The 27,512-nt window shown below is 42.9% G+C and overlaps 2 protein-coding genes across 2 annotated transcripts in view; both read left to right on the top strand.

The window, feature by feature from the left end:
• On the top strand, positions 1-26,740 carry LOC136331999 (zinc finger protein 615-like). The gene is made up of 6 exons (XM_066271219.1): positions 1-185; positions 8,844-8,985; positions 10,336-10,527; positions 13,996-14,122; positions 14,401-14,496; positions 24,947-26,740. The coding sequence occupies exons 3-6, from the start codon at positions 10,513-10,515 to the stop codon at positions 26,599-26,601; spliced, it is 1,893 nt and encodes a 630-aa protein (XP_066127316.1). The 5' UTR covers positions 1-185; positions 8,844-8,985; positions 10,336-10,512; the 3' UTR covers positions 26,602-26,740.
• Positions 1-27,512, top strand: part of LOC136331998 (zinc finger protein 432-like) — a 102,310-nt gene that overhangs the window by 2,783 nt on the left and 72,015 nt on the right.

Here is a 27,512-nt window from a genome sequence, read left to right on the forward strand (position 1 = left end):
TTTAGACTTGCACGTGGGCTGCATAAAACAGTGCACTCTTGTCCTTTTAAATTTACAGAAACATTTTGTTCGGTGGCAGATTTGTCTCTCACATCAAAGAGTGCTGACATCACAGGGTGGAAGGTGGTGCAGTGTGGACCCTGGAAGGATGGGGATTCAAGGAGTCGTGTGGAAGGAGCTCCCAGGTATTTCGGAGGAAGCAGGTGACCGCCTGACTTGAGTTTGAGTAGCTTTGGGGTCATATAACGTCTAAGGCACTGTAGACAGCAACTACCGTGTCCCGACTATCCTGGTCTCTGCGGGTCACACTGTATGTAACGGCTGGAGGTATATAGTATGATCGTGGTGTCAGGGTCAGGTTCGGGGTTTAAAGGACTCGGGATGGTCCTCACGTGAGGGTGGCTGGTCCCGCTGTGGGAATAATAAGGGAGTGTGGTCAGTGTCTGAGGAGCAGACGGTGTCGTGAGGCTGCAGCTTTGGAGGCCCAGGCCCCCAGGGTGGTGGTTGGGATGAGGTTACAACCTCTGCGTTTGGGACGGAACGGAATCCATAGCCTTCCACCGCTTGATGATACGGCAGTTTCCCTACTGTTAATTAAACTTGTGTTGTTTGCACTTTGGTCTGTTATGAATAATGCTACTGTGAGAATTCTTCTACATACATTCTGGGTCAGATATACCTTTATTAGCTAGGGATACATATAGCTTAGATAAAACCTCCGAAAAAGCGGTCAAGCCCAGGGCAAGCAGTTAGATGCCCTCCGTGTTTTAACCTTCCATGCAGGGGTCGCCTAACTGCAGTGTAGATCCAATCCATTGGTCAGTTTTGGTTGACACTTTCGCGCTGCAAAGGCAGAACTGATTCCTTTGAACCTAGACCTATGGTCCTCAATGCCAAATATATAATATATATCTGTTCCTTTGCAGAAAATATTTGCAAACACCTGCTCTCAGCTTTTAATATGTAGCAATGGACACTTTAAAATTTCTTGACCCACACACTTTCTTATTTTCTGACATAATGTTCATTTTATTTAATGTCATTCCCTCTGGCAGGTGACCCATATGGCCTGCATAAATTAAGTCTCACTGTCTTTTAGTCAAACGTGGTGGGCTCAGTTCCCATCCATATTGCAATGTAGTAGTTCCAGGCCAGGATGTCAACCTGGTAATTGGATAATCTGGAAACACCACCAGTCGCAGAGGAAGAAGATGTAACTGTTTATTACTCAGTTACTGGTGAAGCCTGCTGGCGCCCTGGGGGCAAACAAGAACCACCCCTAAGCAGCTCCCTCCCTCCTCTTTCTGTACCTCCCAAGGGAGGAGAAAGCCACACTAATGACAGCAGAAAACACTGGCTTGTATATGGGAAAATCTTATTTCCCCTCATACACTTCCTCGGAATTTCTGGGGACCAGGCTATGTTTGTTGCTGGCCAGTCTTATGGTTGCTGGCCAGCCAGCCATGTGGTGTTTGGGAGGGGGAAGGGCCATGTCCAACATGGAACCCACAGCTAGTGACTGAGTGTGTATTAAATGAGTTTAGCCTTACCGCGAGGTAGCGCATCGTGGATAGAGTTACTACCTGGGAGGCTGAGGAGGCAGGCTCAAAACCTCAAAATATGGGGCTTGAGTACAAAGGTCACTGGCTTGAGGAAGTGGCCACTGGCTTGGCTAGATGTGCCTTCCCTATTTAAGTCACATAGGAGAAAGGAGTCAGTGAACAACCAAGATGCAAGTAGAAGTTGGTGTTTCCCAGTTCGATCTCCTTTCCTTCCTTTCTGTACTGTCAATCTGTTTCTCTTTCTCACTAAAAAAAATAAATAAATTTAGTTACATGGTACATGCACTTTTTTCTAGCTATATAAGTGAAAATATGCTTAGTGGATGCAGTGGAATTACTTTAAATAAGTAATTCCTGAATATAATGTTAGTTACCTTTGTTACTTTTTAGTTTACTCTTTTTTTTTTTTAAATTTCTGAAGCTGGAAATGGGGAGAGACAGTCAGACAGACTCCCGCATGCACCCCACCGGGATCCACCCGGCACGCCCACCAGGGGCAACGCTCTGCCCACCAGGGGGCGATGTCACTCTGCCACGACTAGAGCCACTCTAGCGCCTGGGGCAGAGGCCAAGGAGCCATCCCCAGCGCCCGGGCCATCCTTGCTCCAATGGAGCCTTGGCTGCGGGAGGGGAAAAGAGAGACAGAGAGGAAAGAGGAGGGGGTGGAGAAGCAAATGGGTGCTTCTCCTTATGTGCCCTGGCCGGGAATCGAACCCCGGTCCCCCGCACGCCAGGCCGACGCTCTACTGCTGAGCCAGCCGGCCAGGGCCCAGGCTGCGCTGTTTGTCCTCAGGGTGGCAGATTGAAAATTGCGGATTGCCTTTCTGTTTTGGAGGGGCCACTGAATGACTGTTTGTTGGAGAAGGGTTTTTTTTCCCCCTAGCAAACATGGGTTCATGTTTATGATCCCATGCTCAAGGCACTGACCTCAAGGTTTGGGACCTGGGTTCTCAGTGTCCCAGGCTGATGATGTATCCATTGCGCGACTGCCTGGTCAGACATTTTTTTCAAGATTTTATTTATTTTAGCGATGGGGGGGGGGGGGAGAGCGAAGAGCAGGGGGGAGGAGCGGGAAGCATCAACTTGTAAGTTGCTTGTTATATTGCCATGACTGGGCAAGCCTGGGGCTTCAAACCAGCGCCCTGAGCATTCCAGGTTGATGCTCTATCTATAGTTCCACTACAGGTCAGGAATGATGTGTTGTATAAGAAATTTACTGATGCATCTGCGAACAGATGGCCTGAGTCCAAAATAGCATCAGCCTTGTGTGCCTGAAGATTTAACTTTTATAGAGTTAGTGAACAAGGATAGCAAAATTTATTTTGGTGGAAAATTTTGAGGCAGGGGTGGGGGCGGGGGAATCACTTAATGAAGAAATTGCCCCACCCCGGACATGGGTGTGGGTGGTGAGGGGAGGTGGAATATCAGTCACTTTTGCTCAGGTGGAGAGTTAAGGAACTGCCCTGGTGCCAGATCACTTGAACCTGGCTAGTAGAAGATTTTTGGTAAGGGGCCCTAGACCCCAACCTAGCAGGTACAGGGGTACTTTTTGAAGGAAAATAAAGAAACAAAGTTGTTCTAGAAGCTAGTTATTTCGGAATTGTTAGGAAGGTTAGTGTAAGGTGCAGAAGTTTTGTGCAGGGGTAAGAAAGGACTGAGGAAGTAAACAGGTAAAAAAACGACTGCTCTGAGACCCCAAATAATCAGGAAACAGATGATTGAGATGAGCGCCCCTGTTCACCCCAAGAGAAAAAGAGAAAAAAGAGACTGGAATGTTAAGACACATCTGACCATCTACTGCTAAAAGCCTTTCTACTCCTGCGGGACACAATGTGCTTCCTCTTCTTATTCTTACTGTTAGTTTTGTGTCTTGTTGGATCCTTCTCTTTCATTTTTCTATCTTTTGTTTTTATTTGGTTGTATTCCATACATCTTTCCTCTGTTGCTATCTTTTTTAAATCATGTGCTTCTGTGGTGGTTTTTTCAATGGTGGTTACCTTTAAGTAATGAAAAGGGTTCCTACCCTGTTCATTGTAGTGCACTATTTTGTGAGTACTTTTGCACTCTATCGTCCTTTGATACTGTTAATCTCCATCCTCTCTCCCCCCCTTTCTTTTTGTTGTTGTCACAGTTTAATTTGGTTTTATTGTGTTCTTCTTGGAGCTTTTACTTGTGGCTTTGTTTTTTTTTGTATCTGATTGGAGAACCCCCTTTAGTATTTCCTGGAGTGGAGGTTTTCTGATGATAAATTCCCTCATCTTTTCTGTATCTGTGAATGTTTTTATTTCTCCTTCATATTTGAAGGATAGCTTTGATGGGTACAGTATTCATGGCTGAAAGTTCCTCTCTTTCAGGACTTTAAATATTGGGGTCCATTCTCTTCTAACTTGTAGAGTTTCTGTTGAGAAATCTGATGATAATCTAATAGGCCTTCCTTTATGTGTTGTATTCTTCTTTTCCCTGGCTGCCTTGAGAATTTTTTCTTTGCCGTTGGTTTGTGCCAATTTCATTATGATGTGCCTTGGAGTAGGTTTGTTGGGGTTAAGAAAACTCGGAGTTCTGTTTGCTTCTTGAATTTGAGGCTTTAGTTCTTTCCACAGGCTTGGGAAGTTCTCATCTATTATTTGTTTGAGTATGTTCTCCATTCCATTTTCTCTCTCTTCTCCCTCTGATATACCTATTATTCTTATGTTATTCTTTTTTTTTTAAAGAGACAGAGAGAGAGAGAGAGAGAGATAGACAGAGACAGAAATGGAGAGAGATGAGAAGCATCAATCATCAGTTTTTTTTTTCTTGTTTTTTTTTTTAAAGACTTTATTCAATTTTCAGAGAGGAGAGAGAGGGAAAGAAGGAGAGAGAGAGAGAAGGGGGAAGAGCAGGAAGCATCCACTCCCATATGTGCCTTGACCAGGTAAACCTGGGGTTTTGAACCGGCGACCTCAGTGTTCCAAATCTATGCTTTATCCCACTGCGCCACCACAGGTCAGGCATCAATCATCAGTTTTTCGTTGTGCATTGCGACACCTTAGTTGTTCATTGATTGCTTTCTCATATATGCCTTGACCGTGGGCCTTCAGCAGACCAAGTAACCCCTTGCTGGAGCCAGCAATCTTGGGTCCAAGCTGGTGAGCTTTTTGCTCAAACTAGATGAGCCCACGCTCAAGCTGGTGACCTCAGGGTCTCGAACCTGGGTCCTCGGCATCCCAGTCTGATGCTCTATCCACTGCGCCACCGCCTGGTCAGGCCTTATGTTATTCTTTTTGATGGAGTCAGATAATTCCTGTAGGGCTACCTCATTTTTTAAAATTTTTGAGTCTCTTTCTTCTTCTTTCTGTTGTGCCTCAAGTTGCTTGTCTTCTATTTCACTAATCCTACCTTCTATCTGACCTGTTCTATTAGCTAAGCTTGTTACCTCGTTTTTCAGCTCGTGAATTGAGTTTTTCATCTCTGTTTGATTTGTTTTTGTAGTTTCAATTTCCTTGGAAATATATTCTTTGTGTTCATTGAGTTGTTTTCTGAGCTTCCTAAATTGCCTTTCTGTGTTTTCTTATATATCTCTGAGTATTTTTAGGATTTCTATTTTAAATTCTCTGTCATTTAACTCCAAGGTTTCCAATATATTAAATTTTTTCTCCATAGATTTTTCCTCATCTATCTGTGTTACCTCTCTTTTTTTTGTATCCATGATATTCGATTTTCTCTTCCTTAATGGCATCTGAGGGTGGTTTTGTTGATAGTATTAATGAGATTTAATAAAGAATAAAAAGTTAAAAAAATAAAAAAATCGAAGTTGTTTTTTTAAAAAATTAATAATTAAATAAAGAAAAATAAAATAAAATAAAAATTTTAAAAAAGAAAATTATTCCCCCCCTCCTCTTTTCCTCTCCTTTCCTCTCCCCTCTTTCTTGAGAAAATCTAGTGGTGAGCTGTGAATTATATTGTACTAAATAGAACAAACAATGCCTGTAATGGAGGGCCTGAATTGGGGAGAAGTAATAAAGGGGCAAAAAAAAGGGGGGGGATGGACCCAAAAAAAGAAAATAAGGAAAAAATTTGGGTCAAGAATAAAATGATTTACTTTTAGGTGTTGGTTGACTAAGAGTTATGATGAGAGGAATAAGAGGGAAACAGGAAAATGGGGGGACAAATGAAAAAGTTACTATTGTATTTAGTGGAACAAGAACTAGATAAAATGGAGAGCCAGGGATGGGAGCACTGCTAGTGAGTTAAAAAGGTGAAGTAAAACCCCCCCAAAATGCCACAAACATAAGTTTGAGTCCCAGATAAGATAATTTGTTCGTTATTGAGGTTTGAATGAGAGGAGACGTAAAGGAGAAAGGAAGAAACTAATATAGAGGGAGAAAAGAAAGAGAGAGAGATAAAAAAGAGGGAACCACTAAAAGAAGAAAAAAGAGGAGAGAGAGAGAGAGAGAGTTAAGGGTTTTGGAGTGCAACTCTCATAGAGAGAAAGGAAGAGGAAAGAAAAGATAATGGGAGATGTAACACTTATGGGTAGTGTAGTTCAAGGAGAGGAGAGAGTAAAACCGGCAGAGAGTTAAACGACCAAATTGGAGGAGGAAAAAAAAAATCAAGAATGAGATACGAACAAATATAATAAACAAACGAACAAATATAATAAAATGGGATAGGTTATAAAGTCTGCGGATTATTCTTGATTTTGAGAGGTTATCTTCTTGCTTTTTCTTTTCTCTCCCTCTTCCTGGTCGGTGACTCTGTACCCCGGGTTCTGCCCCTTTGGCACGCTCAGGTAGAGGTTTGCAGTTGATAAGTCTTTATGGCGATGTCATGTATTGTGCTTCAGTCTCATTGGCAGTCGAGGCTCATTAGCATTTATAGGCTCCGACAGTGAGAGAGTCCGTGTTCCTGGAGCCTTTTTCCTAGTCTTTCCTTCCTCAATTAGTAGCCTGATAATCCAGCTATGGGGTTGCTGCTGCCTCTGCCTGGATAGTAAGAGGCTCAAAGAGCTGGCAACTCCCCACTCTATTCCCACTCAGCACAGGGCTCTGGGTAAGGCCCAGTCAGTCAGAGCTGCTAGCATAATCAGGCGGGGCTTCCGCCCACTCAAAGACCTCTGGCTCTGCCACTCTGTCCGGTAACACGGGCGGGCGCCCTTCCCCGGGGTGCTTGGAGGAAACTCTCGCTCACTATCTGCACGCGCAGACCAGGATATCAGGCCAGAAGTCTCACCCTCTGAGTGAAACCCCTACCCGCAAGGAAAAGTTCCAGCGTTGGAATTGGCTTTCGCTCCCTCCCCGTGCACGGCTTTCTCAGGGCGCTGGGGCGGCCTGGAGATTCTGCTTTTGGCCCACATAAAGGCCCCTGACTCTGCCCTTCTGTGGGATAACACGGGCGCGCACTGCCGAGGCACTCGGAGGAATCTCTCGCTCACTATCTGTGCGTGCAGACCAGGATATTAGGCTGGCCGCCTCACCCTCTGAGTGAAACCTCCACCCGCATGGAAAAGTTCCAGCGTTGGAATTGGCTCTTGCTCCCTCCCCGTGCGCGGCTTTTTCAGGGCGCTGGGGCGGCCCGAGATTCTGCTTTTGGCCCACACAAAGGCCCCTGACTCTGCCCCTCTGTGGGATAACACGGGCGCCCACTGCTGAGGTGCTGGGAGGAATCTCTTGCCCACTCTCCGTGCGCGCCGACCAGGATATCAGGCCAGCCGCCTCACCCTCAGAGTGAAACCCCCACCCGCACAGAAAAGTTCCAGCATTGGAATTGGCTCTCGCTTCCTCCCTGTGCACGGCTTTTGCAGGGCGCTGGGGCGGCCCAGAGATTCTGCACACAAAGGCCCCTGACTCTGCCTCTCTGTGGGATAACACGGGCGCCCACTCCCGGGGCTTTGGAAAGAATCTCTCGCCCACTATCTGCACGCACCTACCAGGAGATCAGGGAAAATGGCTGCCCCGCTTGTCTTTCTTTGTCTGGGTTTGGCGCAAGTGTTAGCTTGTATGCCTGGGTTGCCACAGGCACAGTTATTCCTTGGCTTGGATCTCTGTGCCACAGCCTGGTTCGGCCGTTTGTACCGTGGCCTGGCTCTATTCACCCCCTTTGCCCACCTTAGTGTCTATATTCTCAGTTCCCAGTGAAAGCAGCCCTGTTTAGGTTAGTGAGGAAGGTGGAGCATTTTTTACTCCCTATTTCCTTCGGGGTTTGATTATATATTTAGCCAATTTTTCACTCGACCATACCTTTGGGTGTATTGCGAAACATCTGGAGGCTCCAAGGATAGGTTTTTCTGTTTCTGGTTGAAGATCTTGTTGAGTTTTGGGGGAGATTTATTGGTATCGCTTCCTACCGCGCCATTACTCTGACGTCATCCTCCATAGAATTCCTCTTCTTATTCTTAAATACCTCATGCTGCTGTTATTTTTCAGGAAGGCACTGACCAAGGCCATAGACCAGGATGTGCTGATCTGAGCACACTAGAGGCACCAACCCTCCTGTCAGCAGATGCTGGGGGCAGCAGCCCCAGGTGCCTGTAGTTAACACTCTCTCCAGCCCCTCTCAGTTAAAGCTACTCTGTCCACTGAGCAATCACCTGGTCAGGCTTAAAAAGCCATTCTTACCCTTTTCTCTGCAGAACTTCCTGTGCCATCACATCCCTATCTATGCATGAGTAAGTGCACAGACATTTCATTTAAAAAAAATTATTTTAATTTATTGTGTTAACATGAATTCAAGTGTTCCACTCCATATAACTCCCTTATCCTCACCCCCATGTCCCCCAATACCCCCCTCCCCTTCCCTTTGTGGTTTACTGTCCTGTTATCTATATTATGTGTGATTAGTTTCACTAATTTCTTCACCTCTGATCCCATTTCCTCATCCCCCTTCCCTCTGACAGCTGTCCCTCTGCTCCCTGTGACATCACCTCTGCCTCTATTTAGTTCCTCAGTTCACTTTTTCATGATTCCACATATAAGTGAGATCATATGGTGTTTGTCTTTCTCTGCCATTCACAGGCATTTCTTCTGTGCCTTTACCTGGTTTGTCTACGGTACTGCTATAATTAAAGTAACTTAAAGCTCACATTAACTGATAGGGACTTTCAACTATTCTGAAAGGTGTAAATAACTACCAATGTGGGATCTTCATTGAAATTTCACTTTGTGCATTTGGGAGGCTTTATTTATTTGTTTGCTTGTTTGTTTATTTTGACAGAGAGAGGAAGAGAGAAAAGAGAGAGAAGCATCAACTTGTGCCACTTAGTTGAGCACCCACTGATTGCGACTCTTATGTTACGTATTGTTACAGGGCCTTGATCTGGTGACCTGAGGATCGAGATGGCAACTCCAGGTCTGAGCTTGTGACAGGACTGCTTCCGAGAGACACTCTATCCACTGCTCCACCAGCCAGGGTGGAGACATGACATCTTTACAACACTTTCATTTCTAAAGTATGTTCACGTCAACTTTCCATTCATTTGAGTCTGTTAAAATTTCCCTCTAGTCCTGGCCAGCTAGCTCGATTAGTTAGAGCTTAACCTGAAGCACAGAGGTTCTGGTTCAATCCCTGGTCACAGCACGCACAGGAACAGAATGATGTTTTTATCTCTCTCTTGTTTTCTCTCTTTTTACTGATATCAGTAAGTAAAAATTGAAACAACTTTTTTATATTTCTGTTTTTTAATAGAAATTATCTTAAAATTTTAAAAATTTATTTATTGAATTAGAGAAGAAAGGAAGAAGAGATAAATAGAAACACACATCATTTTCTTATTCCACTTATTTGTGCGTTCTTGGTTGCTTGTACGTGCTCTGACCAGGAGTGAAACCCCCAACCACAGCTTCTCTCCCTGACGCTTTAATCAACTTAGTTAACCAGCTAGGATTTGGATGAGGTTTTTAAAAATGTTTCCATTGATTCGAGAGAAAGTGGAAGGGAAAGAGCGAGTGACACAGAAGCATCCTGTGGTTCCACTTAGTCTTTCCGTGTCGGTTGTGCACTCATTCGATGCTTGTCCTCCCGATATGACAAGATTGGGGTTTGCTCCTCGCTCAGGGCTCATACTGGAGTCAACTAATGAATGCATAAGTGGGTGTGACATCAAATCTATGGTTCTCTCCTCCAATCTTTCTCTCTCTATCTCTCTCTTTCTCTATTTCACAAATGAATCAGTAAAAAATCAGGCCCTGGCAGGTTAGCTCAATTGGTTAAGAGTTTTGATACAAAGTGAAAAGGTTGCCAATGGAATCCTTGGGTAGGGTACACACAGGAAACAAACAGTGAGTGCACGACCAAATAGAAAAGTGAATTCTTTCCTTCCACCTTCTTTCTCTCTCCCTTACTCTCTCCGTCTTAAAAGAAGCCCTGACCCCATAGGTCAATTGATTGGAGCACCATTATGGAGCGCAACGGTTGCCAGTTTGATTCCGCAGTCAGGGTACATACAGGAGCTGCTCTATGTTCTTGTCTCTCCCCTCTTGGCTCTCTCTCAAAAAAATAATAATAATAGAAGAAAAAGACAGTGTTGATGGTGATGGTGTGCCCAGTGCATTGTTTTCTTCCTGAAATTGGTGCAGTCATGGGCCGTGCAGAATCGTTTGTGGAGGAATCCAGCACACACGGTTTAAAGCAAATAGTGACCAGATCCTCTCCTTCTGTGTGGTCATCTCTCTATGAGTGATTGTTCTGAGACTCCTCACTATGTAAAGGGACACTAGTGATACTGTGGTCACTGTGAGGGTGAGTGCATCTGGGCCCAGAGAAAATGTACCAGTCACTGAATTTTCTCCTCAATCCACAGGTCCTGACTCCTTGGAGCAATAGAATCACGGGGAGTGGAAGACGTAGAATTGGGTGTCAGCATCTCTGGCAACTCACCCCACTGAAGACGGTTTTCTGCACTGAAATTTAGAGCAGACCTACAACACGCCAACACACAACGTCTCTATATCCAGCTTTTTTCCAACAATTGAAGAAAATGATTTTTGCTCAGGTGACTTTGGTTTTTTTTTATTTTTTATTTTTTTTGGAGAGAGGGAAGGAGAAAGATAGAAAGGGAAAGAACTGAGAAGCATCCAGTTGTAGTTGAGATACTTTAGTTGTTCATTGATTGCTTCTCTTACTTACCTTGACAACGAGATGGGGCTTAATCTGAGCTAAATACCTTCTGCTCAAGTCAGCAATCTTGAGCTCAAGCCAGGGACCTTGGGCTTTAAGCCAGTGCCCTTTAGGCTCATTGGATTATCTTGATAATCTTACACACAGGACGACGACCCCACACCAGAGCTGGTGAGCGAAGGTGCTCAAACCAGCGAGGTGAGATTTTCAAAACTGGGTCCTCGGGTCCCAGGTTGACATCTCCTCACTGCGACACTGCCTGGGTAGGCATTTGAGTTTGTTTTATTTTTTCTTTTCTTCATCATGTATTTGTATTTTCTTCATAATGTATTTCAGATTACCCTTAGTTAATCTGAAAAGTACTGAAATATATCAGTAGAATTTTTTCTATTCATTACAAAATCTTGTAATCAGATGAATGCATTGATGACTGAATGTACAATTGAGACTTTACAGTCAGGCTGAAGTAGGTTTACAGTTCTTATTACATGTAAAACAGTTTATTCTTGTATGATTGCTTATGATTGTATTATTCCTATGCTCAAATGTAAATCTACTTTTGCCCCACCTTATATTTTAGTAGGCATATGATTATTCACTTTTATAATACAACTAGAAAGCCCGGTGGTCATACGAAATGACTGCTGTTCTAGATATTATAAATTGTAATTAAAATGATTTGTGCAAAGGTGTCTGCTAATTCAAACTGAATTACCCAGAGCAGGCGGCGAGGACGCCCCTTTGCTTAGTGCCCACGGGGTTTCCCCCTTCTACTTGCTTAATTGCTTAAAGTAGAGTGCAGTGAAGGAAACTACTGGCGGTACATTTCTTAAGAGCCACCGCTAGCTCAATAAATAAAGGTGATTTAAATAATAAAATGTTAATTCACATGTTAAAGATCTCTTTGTACACAACATTTCTTGTGTAGATCTTTCCATCATTTTTAAGCTCGCCTTGCAGAGGACCATCAATTATTTTTAATTTTACGTCTGTTCTTTCACGAACTCTTGAACAGGCAACATAAAGTTGACCGTGTCCAAATGCAGGCTCAGGTAAAAAAATGCCAACACGCTTAAGCGTTTGGCCCTGAGACTTATTGATGGTCATAGCAAAGGCAAGTTTTACAGGAAATTGTCTACATCTCAATTGAAACGGCAACCCTGTTTGAGATGGAGCCAAATCAATTCTTGAAATGACATGTATTTCACCTTTAGAGGAGCCAGTCAAAGACTTAGCTATTATGACATTATTTCTCAATTGGAGAACCTCTAGTCTTGTACCATTGCAAAGACCCCTTCTGGTGTTAAGATTTCTTAACAGCGTAATAACTGCTCCAATCTTTAACCTCAATTTGTGAGGTGGCATGCCAGAAGGCGGGACTATTTGAATGCCGTGGCAACTTCACCCCATTGGCTAGTACAGTTACGCAAGCAACCAATAAGCTATCGGCAACAGACACTTAAGCTGTATATAATAAAGATGGTACCTTGAGATACGGATATAATTCATTCTGTAACTGAGCTCGTAAGTCAGTCAACCAATATATCAAACAAATTTCTCCCATTTAAAATGACTAAAGTAGATTTAATCTGTTCCAGTCCTGTAAAACATCCCCAAACCATCCTAAATTATGAAAAAATACATTTTTTATTTAAAAACACACATGTATACTTTACCAATGCATAACAAAATATATAAAATAAAAGGAAAAGGTGTTATTAGTATTGTATTCATACCTTTGAGACAGACGAGTGCAGCTAACGGAGGTGAATGGTGGAGGAAGCAGGAGGGAGGAAGGGATGCAGGCAGTGTAGACATGTAAACTAAAACTGCACTTTCTTAACACTAAATGTAAACTAAAACTGCATTTTCTTTACTTTAAACAAAACTATAACTGCACTTTCTTTACTTAAAATGAAATCACAAAACTTAATTGTAAAAAAATGCACTTTTTGTTTTTTTTTTTTTTTTTTTTTTTTTTGTTTTGTTTTGTTTTGTTTTTTACAGAGGCAGAGATAGACAGGGACAGACAGACAGGAACGGAGAGAGATGAGAAGCATCAATCATCAGTTCCTCGTTGCGCGTTGCGACTTCTTAGTTGTTTATTGATTGCTTTCTCACGTGTGCCTTGACCATGGGCCTTCAGCAGACTGAGTAACCCCCTGCTGGAGCCAGCGACCTTGGGTCCAAGCTGGTGAGCTCTTTGCTCAAGCCAGATGAGCCCGCGCTCAAGCTGGCGACCTCGGGGTCTCGAACCTGGGTCCTTCCGCATCCCAGTCCGACGCTCTATCCACTGCGCCACCACCTGGTCAGGCAAAAAATGCACTTTTTAAACTTTAAACTTAACCTAAGCTTAACATTACATATTTTTCATTTAATCATCCAGTTTTTGCCTTTTTTTTTTTTTTTTTTTTTTTAAGATTTTATTTATTCATTTTAGAGAGAGTAGAGGGAGAAAGAAGGGGGGGAGGAACAGGAAGCATCAACTCCCATATGTGCCTTGACCAGGCAAGCCCAGGGTTTTGAACTGGCGACCTCAGCGTTCCAGGTCGACACTTTATCCACTGCGCCACCACAGGTCAGGCAAGGTTTTTGCCTTTTTGGCTGCACTTTCGGCACTTTCACTTGCAGGACTTTTGAATAAAAATCTATCCAAAGAAGTTCGCTTTTGCCTGCCTTTTAAAATGTTACGGAAATGTGACAAACAAGTGTCAGTAAAAAGTGCTGAAGCACGACCAATTGAAACTTTTTCTGGGTGTTTCTTTTCAATGAAAGTTGAAAGCTTCTCCCACGTTGCCAGCATGTCTTTAATTTCACAGCCTTGCCAGTTCAATCACTCGTACACCTCACTCATGTTTTTTTTTTTATTATTTATTTTACTTCTATCGACATCATTCTCTTATTCTCACCACTATTCTTTACACTCACTTTCTTCAGCCCCATGATAACACACACAAAAAAGTTAGTAAAAATGCAAAAATGATGCACGAACCAGTACAGCACATGAGATTCGACTTGATTCTGCGAGTAACACATGAGAAAGAATGAGATGCTGGTATTGTGCTCCCAGTACCGGACCCATATGCCAGCGCGCCACCGAGCAGGAGCTTCCCCAATCATGACTTGTATTGGAATTTCACTCAGATCTTGAACAAAAATATGGATCGAGTCGCAGCTCGTATCTTAAAAAAGTATGTTGGTCTGTTCGTATCTCAAGGTACCAGTGTAAAATCAAAGTTCTTTCACTTTATAGATGTATTGTATTAAGTGAAGATGGGAGAAAAACTATCATTTACATCATCAAAAGCACATCACACCATTAACCAGCACGCTGCTGTTACAGGAATGCCTGACATTTCACGATGTGGCCGTGGACTTCACCCGGGATGAGTGGCGTCTCCTGGACCCTGATCAGAAGGACCTGTTCCGGGACGTGATGTTGGAGAACTACAGCCACCTGGTGTCAGTGGGTGAGGACAGCTCCCCTGTGTCACTTAGAAGGTGTCTGTCAGTGGCTTTTTCCCCTCAGATGCTTAACTGTTCCTGAATAACTACTCTGAAAAGGTAGAACCTCAGATCCTTCCATTACCTCAGACAAGAAGGCATTACATTCTGCCTCCTGAGACAAAAGACTTCGTGTTACAGATGTGAAGCATGTTTGTTTCTTTAAATTTAACATTCTTCCTCTTGAAAGACCACAGCCCAGTTCAGTAAGTTTAAGTCTTGTGTCATTTTTCCCTCTGAGCAGGATATCAATCCAGCAAACCAGATGCGCTTTCCAAGTTGGAGCGAGGGGAAGAACCGTGGACAGTAGGGGATGAACCCCAGCATGTAGTCTGTCCAGGTGAGTGGGTGACACGCACCCAGGGGGTCGGGGGGCTTAATGGCAGGAAGTCATATTCTAGTCAGAACACATCAGACCTGCAACATTGGATAAAGAAGCCTAATCACCCCTTCACCTATGGTAACCTTTTTTATTTCTAGAAATTTAGAGGCAAACATACCCCTTTTTTCTCATTGAGTAATGACCCCTATTTAATCTACATCTTACTTTTGTTTGTTTACTTTTTTGTACCTAGCATTCTCATATTTTACTCTCTGTCCATGCCCACTGGGTCTCAGCTTGTGTTACCCCCTCTTTTTCTGTGAAATTACACATTCTGGGCCCCTTTGGAAAGATAGAACTATGAATTTGTCACAGTTTTGTTACTACTGAGCCTTCGTGCCCTGTATGGAAATAGTGATTTTCTTCCATAAAATCTATCCACACCTTGGAAGCTGTGTCCCCATGAGAGCCTGGTTTTCATCGTCCATTTATGTCATTCTTCACCTCCTTTCTCTCCAGCTTTTTTTATACTCAGTTCTCATCACTGTTAAATGTTTCCTCAGTTCCCATCATTGAACCTATTTCTACAGTGTGTCCGTAAAGTCATGGTGCACTTTTGACCGGTCACAGGAAAGCAACAAAAGATGATAGAAACGTGAAATCTGCACCAAATCAAAGGAAAACCCTCCCAGTTTCTGTAGGATGATGTGGTGGCATGTGCGCATGCGCAGATGATGACGTAACACCGGGTATACAGCGGAGTCGAGATGTGGACGGTACAGAGGAAAGTTCAGTGTGTTCTGTGGCTCGCTAAATTCGAATCCGTGTTCAAAGTGCAACATGAATATCGTCGCGTTTACAATGAAGCGCCACCACATAGGAATAACATTACTCAGTGGGATAAGCAGTTGAAGGAAACCAGCAGTTTGGTGGAGAAACCCCGTTCTGGTAGAACATCAGTCAGTGATGAGTCTGTAGAGGCTATACGGGATAGCTACCTCAGGAGCCCTAAAAAGTCTGTGCGTGAGCCCACAACGAACTGCACTGAATAAGTATGAAACTGGGAGAGTTTTCCTTTTATTTGGTGCAGATTTCACATTTCTATCATCCTTTGGTTGTTTTTCTGTGACCGGTCAAAAGTGCACCATGACTTTACAGACACACTGTATTCTTTGAAATGGACTTGCATACTGACATCTCTCTCATTGTTGTCTAGTGTGAGCTTCCTTTCTGTGCGTTGTACTCGTTGTCATGGCAGCTGGCCTTTGACTTCCCATTCTCTCTGACAGCGAGAATCGCATTCATTCCATCCTTTCCAAAATTTAGAATTTGGGCACATGCGGCATGAGTTCCAGCTCAAACTAGTTCCAACTATGTGTGCTTCACGTGCAATCCTTCCCAGGTTTTCTAAATCAGATTTTCGTCATGAATAGATGTTTTCGCTGCCTTTGTCTTCCTAAAGCTTCTGATTTTACATCATAGAGTTAATGGTTTTTTTAGATTTAATTCACATACCAATCAATTTAGCCACTTAAATGAATAGCTAATTTGTTTTTAGTTTAGTTGTGTAATCATCACTATAATCAATTTTGTAACATTTTTTGTGTACAAGTTTTCATGGTGCTTTTTTATATCCATAGCTTTTTAGCAGCTTTCAAAATTGCAAAGAGTGAATTCTCCAAGTGTGTTCTTCTCTTTCAATATTTTGAGGACCTGACCAGTGCACTCAGAGGTAGAGTGTCGGCCTAGTGTGAGGAGGTACCGGGTTTGATTCCCAGCCAGGGCACACAGGAAAAGCACCCACCTGCTTCTCCACCCTTCCCCCTCTTTGTTCTCTCTTATTTCTCTCTTTCCCTCCCGCACCCAAGGCTCCATTGGAGATAAGTGTGCCTAGGTGCTGAGGATGGCTCTATGGCCACAGCTCAGGCAGTAGAATGGCTCAAGTGGCAACGGAACAACGCTGCCGATGGGCAAGACATCGCCTCCTAGTGGGCATGCTGGTTGAATCCCGGTTGAGCAAATGCAGGAATCTATCTGCCTCCCTGCTACTCACTTCAGGAAAAAAAAAAGAAAACAAAAAAGATCATTCTGACATCTGGATTTTTCAATTTCCATTTGATTTTTAAAATCAGCTTGTAAATTTCTTCAAAACTAAGCAGCTAGGGTTTTGATAGTGATTACTTTGACTCAATCTCATTGGATAGTAATTTTGTCTTCAACATATTCTTCATACTAATCCAGGGTTATTGGGTGTATTTTTTTTGTTTAGTCATTGATTTCTTTGAACAATATTTTGTAAGTTTTAGGATAATACGTTTTTGCCTTTATTTATTTATCTTGTGTGTTTGTGTGACCGAGACAGAGAGAAGACAGAGAGGGACAGATAAGGACAGACAGACAAGAAGGGAGACAGAGGAGCAACATCAATTTTTTGTGCAGCCCCTTAGTCTCCTTAGTTCATTGATTCCTTTCTCATATGTGACTTGACTGCAGGGGGTGTCTTTAGCAGAGTGAGTGACCCCTTGCTCAAGCCATTGACCTTGGGCTCAGGCCAGCAATTTTTGGGCTCCAACCAGCTACCATGGGTTACATCTCTGATCCCATGCTCAGCGAGTGACCTCGTGCTGAAGCTGGTGAGCTCGTGCTCATGCCCGTGATCTCAGGGTTTCGAACCTTGGTCCTCTGTATCCCAGTTCGATACTCTGTGCACTGCACCAGCACCTCATCAGGCTAGCCTTTCTTAAATTACTCCTATGTGTGATATTTTTCTTTATTATGCAGAAATTGGAATTGTGTTGTTGATGCATTTATTATTTATTGTTAGAACATTACAATAAAATTAACTTCCCATCAAATTGTGATGACACTAAGTGCCAGATAATTATTCTGGTTTCCTGTCATATGAAATGGCAGCTTGTCCTGCACTGACCTTTATGATGTGCTGTCATCATGATAGTTTGTCCTGTTCTGAAAGACTCTTTAATATGTTCCATAACCGTGATTTCTGCCTGCATGATGTGATTGCTTTATATCTTCAAAACTTGCATTTTGAGCCTTGCCTGTAGTGATGCACTGGATAAAGCACCCACCAGGAACACTGTGGTTGTCAGCTGGTAAACCCTGGGTTTGACTGGTCAAGGCACATGTGCGAGTTGAAGCTTCCTGCTCTTCCCCCTTCTCTGTCTCTCCTTCTCCTCTCTAAAATGCCTAATGTCTATTAAAAAAATTGCACTTTCAGCCTGACCTGTGGTGGTTCAGTGGATAGAGCAGTGATGGAGAATGCAGAGGTTGCGAGTCCGAAGCTCTGGACTTGCCGGATCAAGAAACATGTGGCAAGCAATGAACAACTCAAGTGAAGCAACTGTTGTTGATACTTCTTGCTCTGCATTAACTCTTTTCTCTCTATGTACTATCAATAAAGAATTTTTTTTTTTTTAGTTTAATGAGAGGAGGGGAGGCAGAGACAGACACACACATGCGCCCCCAACTAGGATCCACCAGGCAAGCCCACTAGGGGTTGATGCTCTGCCCACCTGAGGCCCTTGCTCTGTTACAGTCAGAGCCTTTTTTTAGTGCCTGAGTTGAAGGCCTTGGAGCCACCCTCAGCACCCTGGGCCAATTCACTCCAATTGAGCCATGGCCGTAGCAGGGGATTGAAAGAGAGAGAGAGAGAGAGAGCGCAAAGTGAGAGGGACAGGTGGATGGGTGGAGAAGCAGATGGGCACTTCTCCTATGTGTCCGCACCGGGAATTGAACTTGGTACTTCCACACTGGGCTGATGCTCTACCACTGAGCTAAATGGCCAGGTCTGATAAGTCGAAACATTATAAAAAACTTGTATTTTGATATCCTAATATTTTTTACCTGAGCAGTAAGAAATTTAGTAAAGAAATAGACATCCCTACTCTTTACATTACTTTTGGCCCCAGTAGAAATACTGTATAATCAATACTAATATCATCTGGTGAAAGTTGGTATGAAGACAGTCCATCCAGTGGATCAGTGGGTGTTCGTCCTGGAACAACACTTTCAGAAGTGGGAGTGGCTCTTTGATGAGGTGCCTCTGAGCAGAGATGAGGGATGTGAATCGGCTTCCAGGAGTTTCTCCCAAATGAGACCATCGGATGTTCAAAGAGCTGAATCTGGAATGTGTTTGAGGAACTTCTAAAAAGTTTGTCCGGTTATTGAATGATGAGGATGATGGAAAATACTGACAACAAGGACAGTGCGGTGGCAGTGGGAAGTTTGAAGATACATGTCACCCATCACCTTTCTAGTTCTTTTAAGAGCTTGCTTTCTTTTTTTTTTTTTTGTATTTTTTTGTTTGTTTGTTTGTTTGTTTTGTATTTTTCTGAAGCTGGAAACGGGGAGAGACAGCCAGACAGACTCCCGCATGCGCCTGACGGGGATCCACCCGGCACACCCACCAGGGGCGACGCTCTGCCCACCAGGGGGCGACGCCCTGCCCCTCCGGGGCGTCGCTCCGCCGCGACCAGAGCCATTCCAGCGCCCGGGGCAGAGGCCAAGAAGCCATCCCCAGCGCCCGGGCCATCCCCGCTCCAATGGAGCCTCAGCTGCGGGAAGGGAAGAGAGAGACAGAGAGGAAGGAGGGGGAGGCAGAGAAGCAAATGGGTGCCTACTCCCATGCGCCCTGGCTGGGAATCGAACCCGGGTCCCCCGCACGCCAGGCCGACGCTCCACCGCTGAGCCGACCGGCCAGGGCCGAGAGCTTGCTTTTTTTTTTTTTTTTTTTTCTGTATCATTTTCTTTTTTTTTTTTTAATAAATTTTTATTAATGGTAATGGGATGACATTAATAAATCAGGGTACATATATTCAAAGAAAACATGTCTAGGTTATTTTGTCATTAAATTATGTTGCATACCCCTCGCCCAAAGTCAGATTGTCCTCCGCCACCCTCTATCTAGTTCTCTGTGCCCCTCCCGCTCCCCCTAACTCTCTCCATCCCTCCCTGCCATGTCCTCCCTCCCCCCACCCCTGGTAACCACCACACTCTTGTCCATGTCTCTTAGTCTCGTTTTTATGTTCCACCAATGTATGGAATCATGTAGTTCTTGTTTTTTTCTGATTTACTTATTTCACTCCGTATAATGTTATCAAGATCCCACCATTTTGCTGTAAATGATCTGATGTCATCATTTCTTATGGCTGAGTAGTATTCCATAGTGTATATGTGCCACATCTTCTTTATCCAGTCTTCTATTGAAGGGCTTTTTGGTTGTTTCCATGTCTTGGCCACTGTGAACAGTGAGAGCTTGCTTTCATGAGTTGAGAGACCAGTAGGGACTTTTGATTAAAGCAGTGGCGTGACTTACATAATTTTTAAACTGGACCACTCTGCTTATAAAGTGTAAAGTAGACTTTATCAGGGAGGGAAGTTTATTTTTTTTCCCCTGGGTAACAGAGGGAGAGAAAGGGAGAGAGATTAGAAGCATCCATTCATTGTTGTGTCACTTTAGTTGTTGATTGCTTCTCATACTTGCCTTGATTAAGGGCTAAAGCCAAGCCAGCGACCTCTTGCTCAACCAGCAACCTTAGAATTATGTTGATGACCCCACAGTCAGCTGTTGAGTCGGTGCTCAAGCCCTCTGATGAGCCCGCAGTCAGGCCAGCACCTTGGGGATTCGAGTTTGGGTCTTCAGGTCGACGCTCTATTTATTGTGTTACCCCCAGTCAGGCAGGGGAGTGTACTGTTATTCTCATGGTTACAAATTGTGACAGTAAAACAATACAGATGAAAGTTTTCAAAGCTATTGTGGCACAGGAAAAAATTCAGGCGTCACATGAAAAGTGCTGAATTGCCTGACCTAATCACGGGAGCCTTTTCAAAGTGTCTAAAGAGAGAAGAAGCTGAAACGGCAGAGGTGCTCTCCTGTTAGCCTTAAAGCAGACTGCCCTGTAGCGGACAGAACACCTATCAGCAGGCTGACTGTGGTAGTTTAGGGCGTCAGTCCCACAACTACAGCAAGTCTGTTCTGCCGACTTGTGAGCTGGAAGAGGTCCCCAGCTCCGGATGAGCTCACAGGATGGCTGACATCTTCACACAGTTTTGCAATCCTGTCCCATGGAAAAAGCTAATAAATCTTTATTGTCTTAAAAAAATTATGATTTTTCTTGTAGTAATGGTGATTGACAGCAGGTGTGAGGGATTGCCAATCAGGGAACCCGACACACCAGGTATCTCTAGCCCCCCAAAGTGAAAATATTTTTAGTCTTGACCAAAGCTAAAGGCCCACACAAATAGCCACCGTGAATCACATTGATCACATAAACTACCTGGTATTGCCGGAGACTGTAGGTATTAAAAGGCACTTTTTTTTAAGCTTTTTTTTTTTTTTTTAATTTTAGAGACAGGAAAGAAAGAGAGAAGCGGGGAGTAGCAGGAAGCATCAACTCCTGTATGTGTCTTGACCAGGCAAGCCCAGGGCTTCGAATGTGCAACCTCAGCACTCTAGATCAACGCTTTATCCACTGTTCCACCGTAGGTCAGGCTGCTGAGTTAGCACTTTACTGCATGTCATCTACCCTATTGATGTAAGAACATAGGAAGGACAGTATGTTACAGGGAGACTGTTTGTGACTTGATTTCAGTATCTTTTTTAATTTTTTTACAGAGACAGAAAGTCAGAGAGAGGGATAGATAAGGTCAGACAAACAGGAATGGAGAGAGATGAGATGCATCAATCATCAGTTTTTCGTTGTGACACCTAGTTGTTCATTGATTGCTTTCTCATATGTGCCCTGACCGTGGGGCTACAGCAGACCGAGCAACCCCTTGCCTGAGCCAGAGACCTTGGGTCCAAACTGGTGAGCTTTTTGCTCAAGCCAGATGAGCCCGCACTCAAGCTGATGACCTCAGGTCTTGAAGCTGGGTCCTCCGCATCCCAGTCTGGCACACTGTCCACTGCGCCACCTGGTCAGGCAATTTTCAGGATCTTTTGTCTAGCTTGGATATTAGTGCTTTGGGAGAGTTACAGTGTTGACAGAATAAAGAAGAATGGCATGTGGTTGGAATATAATAAATCTCCACAGTCTTATACTTCCCTGGAAATCAGATGCTGAGCAGCCGTATGAGTCCTGGTTTCAATTCCTGGTTATGGCACTCAGGAGAAGCAACCATTTGCTTTTCCACCTCTCCCTCTTCTCTATCTCACCAGTTGCCCAGTAACAATGTATTTGTTCTGTACACCTGGTTCTACGAGTGTGCACCTGATCACACTGCTCAGAGTTTGGTACACTTTGGTTGCCTTACTGAATTCCAGAACCATGTGCCTTCACCTTTTATTCTACATGATTTTGAACACAATTCATTTAGTAACTTTGCTTTCTATATGTTAATGAGATCCATGCTGCTGTTTGTATAAGAAAGTGGTCAGAAACCTATGGCTCACGAGCCAGATGTGGCTCTTTTGATGGCTGCATCTGGCTCGCAGACAAATGTTTAATAAAAAAAAAATAACGTAATAAATATAAAACATTCTCATGTATTACAATCCATTCATTTCCTACCGCTCATGTTCATGGTTGCGGTTGGTTGGAGCCAATCACAGCTGTCCTCCGGGACAACAAATTTTTATTGGATAATGTGTAATGTACACGGGACGTTGTATGGCTCTCATGGAATTACATTTTAAAATATGTGGCATTCATGGCTCTCTCAGCCAAAAAGGTTCCCGACTCCTGGTATAAGACCTTATTTAGGAGTCAGTTTGAACTGGTTTTTTCATGTTTGTACTTGGCTATGTAGTAATTGTCTTAAACTTTGTTTCAGAATGCACTATAGAGTTTACATATTCTGGACTTTAGTAATCTTCCTCATTTCATTAATAGTCATTTGACCTACCCAATGGCTCAAGCTACATAATTTTTTAAAACTTCTTTATTAAGTGAGGTGAAGAGGCAGAGAGACAGACTCCCGCATGTGCTCAAACCAGGATCGACCCAAAAATCCGCTTATGGAGCATTTTTCTGCACATCTGAGGCTGTTGCTTAGGCTATCTGTGGCTTGGGGCCGTTGATTCATTACTGGGCAACTGGTGAGATAGAGAAGGGGGAGGGGTATAGAAGCAGATGGTTGCTTCTCCTGAGTTCCATAACCAGGAATTGAACCCAGGACTTACACATGCTGCTCCTGAGCCAACTGGCATGGGCTTCAAGCCACATAATTTTTATAGAAATCCTTGTGTCCTCACTTTCATTATTCTCTTCCTGCTTCTTTCAGTGAGCCTATCAGTAAACCATTTCTTCTCTTTAAATACAGGGTGGCGCCAAAGTAGGTTTGCACTTGTATGTACATAAACAAGTTATTCTTTATTTATATATATACAGTGAAAGAAGGGGAGGCAGAGACAGGCTGCCACATGTGCCCTAACCAGAATCTACATGGCAAGTCCACTAGGGGAGTGATGTTCTGCCCATCAGGGGAGTTGCCTGAGTTGTTCTCAGTGCCAGAAGCAGAAGGCATGGAGCCAGCCTCACTGCCTGGGACTAACTTGCTCCAGTGGAGCCATGGGTGAGGGAGGGGAAGAGAGACAGAAAGGAGAGGGGGAAGGGTGGAGAAGCAGATGAGCATTTCTCCTGTGTGGCCTGACCATGAATGGAACTCAAGACATTCACACACTGTGCTGATGCTGTGACACTGAGCCAACCAACTAGTGTTTTTCTTATTATTATTGTTATTTTCATATTATTCCTATTATATTTTTTCTCCATATGAGCCATTGTAAACTTACTTTGCCACACTCATATTTCCTGATATTCTTCACTGTTTACATATCCATTGCATCTTTTACTATCTTTCACAGACTGATTACCTTTACTTCTTTGCTTCAAGTTTTATTGCTAGGTAGTTACTAAACTGGGTGTCCTACAAATTAATTCAATTCTGATACTATCTATTTAGGACTAGTGTCAGAACCTGTGAGGAAAGAGTTCAGTTCCAATAGACTTCTTCCACTACTGATGTCGATTTGTGTGTCCAGATTATAACCTGTGCTTCTGACCAGTTGGATAAATTGGAGGTTTTCATGAGTCCTTCCTTGAATTCAATTAATTTTCTAGATCTGGTTACAGAAGTCAGAGAAATACTAATGTTTACTCTATTATTAAAAAGACAGATGAATTGGTACATAGGGTAAGGTCTGAAGATTTCCTGAATATAGGCGCTTCTCCGCCCATGGAACTAAGATGAACCATACAGCAGGGACATAGATATGTTAACTCACCTAGAAGCTGATCATATATGAACAATCATTTTTAAAGAGCTTATAGTTCTATGCCATCTCTTCTTTCCTAGAGAACAGTTGGTGAGGCTGAAGGTAAACCTTTCACTTACTTGGTCGTTGTGATAACTACCTGCGTCCTGAGGCCATGTAGGAACCCTGTGCTTAGTCTCCTGATTAACATACACTCAGCCTTTTTTGAAGTGTTCCTTTATGCGGAATAAAAGATACTCCTGTCACTTCTGAAAGTATGAGGGTTTTACAAACTCGGTGGCAAGAACAAAATTCACCTTGTCCTCCCCGAGCCCAGTACAAAGACTAGTGTCTGGACATTCTGTATCCTGCAATCCCATTTCTTCTTGTCAGACTAGCATACTCTGTATTCTGCTTGCACCCGGTTGGTGCTATGTTTAGCCTTGGAATCCACTTGACTGCCTCTAATTGGTCTACCTGTGTGATTTTTTAGGATCTTGTGGCTGTTTATAGAATTTGTGAACAAATGAGGTGGCCACATTTTCCAAGCAAGAGAAAAGCCTCATAAAGGCATTTTTTTCTCTAACTTCATCCTGAGGCTATTTACAAATCCTGTAATAAGTCACTTCACTAGCATAAACTCAGCAGTTATCTAAAGATATTTTTTTTGGCTTTGGCTGGTGGCTCAGTGGATAGAGTGTCAGCCTAGCATATGAATTTCCCAAATTCGATTCCTGGTCAGAGCACACTAGAGAAGCAACTGTTTGATTTTCTTTCCCATCCTCTATTCTTTCTCTCTCTCTTTCCCTTTCACAGGCAGTGGCTGGCTTGGTTCCAGCAGGGCCATAGGAGTTGAGGATGCCTTGGTTTGTCAGTGTGCATTTTCCTCAGGTGCAAAAATAGTTCATTGCTTTAGCATCGGATTCAGATGGGGTTGCCAAGTAGATCTTAGAGCACATGTAGGAATCTGCCTCATTATCTCCATTTGACCCACTTTAAAAAGAAATAACTGAAGGAAAAGAAAATGACAGTATTTTTAAAAAACAAAATATGCTTTTATTATGTTAGAAACTACAAGAGTTATACAGGCTCAGTATGTAGAATCTGGAGAACTCCAAATATATTTCTTATTTCTAAAACCATAGGGTTATCACTAAAGAGTTACTTTACAGAAAGGGATTTCATAAAAAATTTTTATTTCAAACTAAGATTATGAAAGATTGTAAGATGATTTACTGTTCTCTTCTCTCTTAGAAATCAAGAAAGTTAATGTGCCTTTGGGGAGTTTTTTCCAAAGTCCAGTCATTGAGAAGAGTGAAGAAGAATGCTGTGAACATGATGTGTTTGCTAGTATTGTTAATCAAAGAGAAAGCCATTCCCTATTGAAGCAACAGTGGGATATGTTGGAGATATCTGATAAACCTTTAAAATCAAAATTAAGTTTTGAAAACCAAACCAGAAGTTTTAAATTAAAGAACTCTGAACACTTGAACAGAGATGGGACATCCATTCCACATCATAACCATGAACTATTCTACACTGAAATTAGAATGCATCCCAGTACCAAATCCATTAAAAATAAGTCCCAAGTTCTTCAGCAACAGAGAACTCAAAATGTAGAGAAAGCCCACATAGGCACTGTATGTGGGAAAGCCTTCATCAAGATGGCTCAGCTCACTGATCATCAGAGAATCCATAGTGGAGAGAAGACTTATGGATGTAGTCTGTGTGGGAAAGCCTTCACCAGAAAATCCAGTCGGAGGATTCAAACAAGACTGGATCAGAATGAATGCAATACATGTAAGAAAACCTCCTTCAATAAATCACAGTTGAATATACATGAGAAAACTGATGTGGGAAAGGAATCTTACACATGTAGTGAATGTGGGAAAGGTTACATTTATAGGTATCAGCTCATCAGTCATCAGCGAACTCACAGAGGAGAGGAACCCTATGGAAGCAGTAAATGTAAAAACACCTTTCCAGTGAACAGCAACCTGCTGGAGCATCAACATACTCATACAGAAAAGAAGCCCCATATATGCAGTGAATGTGGAAAGGGGTTTATAGAGAAGAGCAAACTGACTGTACATCAGAGGACTCATTCCGAAGAGAAGCCGTATGTATGCAGTGAATGTGGAAAAGGCTTTTCAGTGAAGACGAATATGATTAGACATCAAATGATTCATTCAGGAGAGAAGCCATATGTATGCAGTGATTGTGGAAAAGGCTTTCCAGTGAAAACTCACCTGATTAGACATCAAAGGACTCATACAGGAGAGAAGCCATATGTATGCAGTGATTGTGGGAAAGGCTTTACAGTGAAAACTCACCTGATTAGACATCAAAGGATTCATAAAGGAGAAAAGCCATATGTATGCACTGAATGTGAGAAAGGCTTTCCAGTGAAGAGTGAACTAATTATACATCAAAAAACTCATATGGGAGAGAAGCCATATGTATGTAGTGAATGTGGGAAAGGCTTCGCAGTGAAGCACCGACTGGTTGTACATCAAAGGATTCATACGGGAGAGAAGCCGTATGTATGCAGTGAATGTAGGAAAAGCTTTTCATTGAAGAGCCAACTGATTATACATCAAAGGACTCATACAGGAGAGAAGCCGTATATATGCATTGGATGTGAAAAAGGCTTTACACTGAAGAGCCAACTGGTTATACATCAAAGGACTCATTCAGGAGAGAAGCCATATGTATGCAGTGAATGTGGAAAAGGCTTTGCAATAAATCACCGATTGATCACACATCAAAGGACTCATACAGGAGAGAAGCCGTATGTATGCAGTAAATGTGGGAAAGGCTTTACACTGAAGAGCAATCTGGTTATACATCAAAGGACTCATTCAGGAGAGAACCCTTATGTAGTGAGTGTGGAAAAGGCTTTTCAATAAAGAGCAATATGACTCACAAAGGAGAGAAGCCCTCTGTATGTACTGTAGGTGGAAAAGTTTTTCACAGGAAGAGTGATCTAAATGTACATAAGCATGCTCATTCCTTAGTGAAACTGAATATGCATTGAATGTAGGAAAAGCTTCCCCATGAAGAGTATTACCATATATATATACAACCTCACAGAAATTATACAAATGCTGTGATTATTGTTAAACTTCCATTTTAAAAAGAATTTATTACTTTTAAATAAGAGTAGAGCAGGACAGGAACAGAGCTGGAAGAATCAACTTCCACAAGTTGCTTCTTGTATGTGCCTTGGTCAGGCATGCCCAGGATTTCAAATGAGTGACCTCAACATTCCAGGTCAACAGCTTACACAGTGCTCCAACACAAGTCAGGAATTTTGGTGTAGGCTTTAAGAAGATATGCATGATGGCCTGATCAGGTGGTGGTGCAGTGGATAGAGTTCAAGCTGGGATGCTGAGGATTTAGGTTTGAAACCCCTAGGTCTCCAACTTGAGTGCAGGCTCACCAGCTTAATCAGAAGGTTGCCGGCCTGAGCGTGGGATCATACACTTAACCTTATGGTTGCTGGCTTGAAATCCAAGCCCAGCTTGAGCATGTGATTATAGACATGACCTCAAGGTCATTGGTTTAAACCCTAGGTTGCTGCCTTGTGCGAGGGTCCACTCACTCAGCTGGAGGCCTCTATTTAAGATATGTATGAGGAAGCAATTTATAAGCAACTTAAGTGTCAGAACAATGAGTTGATGCTTCTCATCTCTCTGCCATTGAGTCTGTCCATGTCTGTCTGTTTCTCTATTTCTAATAAAAAAGAAGATATGCCTCTTAGAACATTACTGATTTGTCAGAAAAGACTTCATTTGCATATACTCAATGTGGAAATAAA

Source organism: Saccopteryx bilineata, chromosome 3, assembly GCF_036850765.1.
Source record: "Saccopteryx bilineata isolate mSacBil1 chromosome 3, mSacBil1_pri_phased_curated, whole genome shotgun sequence".
Lineage (NCBI taxonomy): Eukaryota > Metazoa > Chordata > Mammalia > Chiroptera > Emballonuridae > Saccopteryx > Saccopteryx bilineata.

What these genes read in the sequence shown, in the direction of transcription:
- LOC136331999 (XM_066271219.1), top strand. An exon ending in CAGCCACCTGGTGTCAGTGG is followed by an intron (nt 14,123 to 14,400) that starts GTGAGGACAGCT and finishes CCCTCTGAGCAG; the next exon opens with GATATCAATCCAGCAAACCA. An exon ending in CCAGCATGTAGTCTGTCCAG is followed by an intron (nt 14,497 to 24,946) that starts GTGAGTGGGTGA and finishes CTTCTCTCTTAG; the next exon opens with AAATCAAGAAAGTTAATGTG.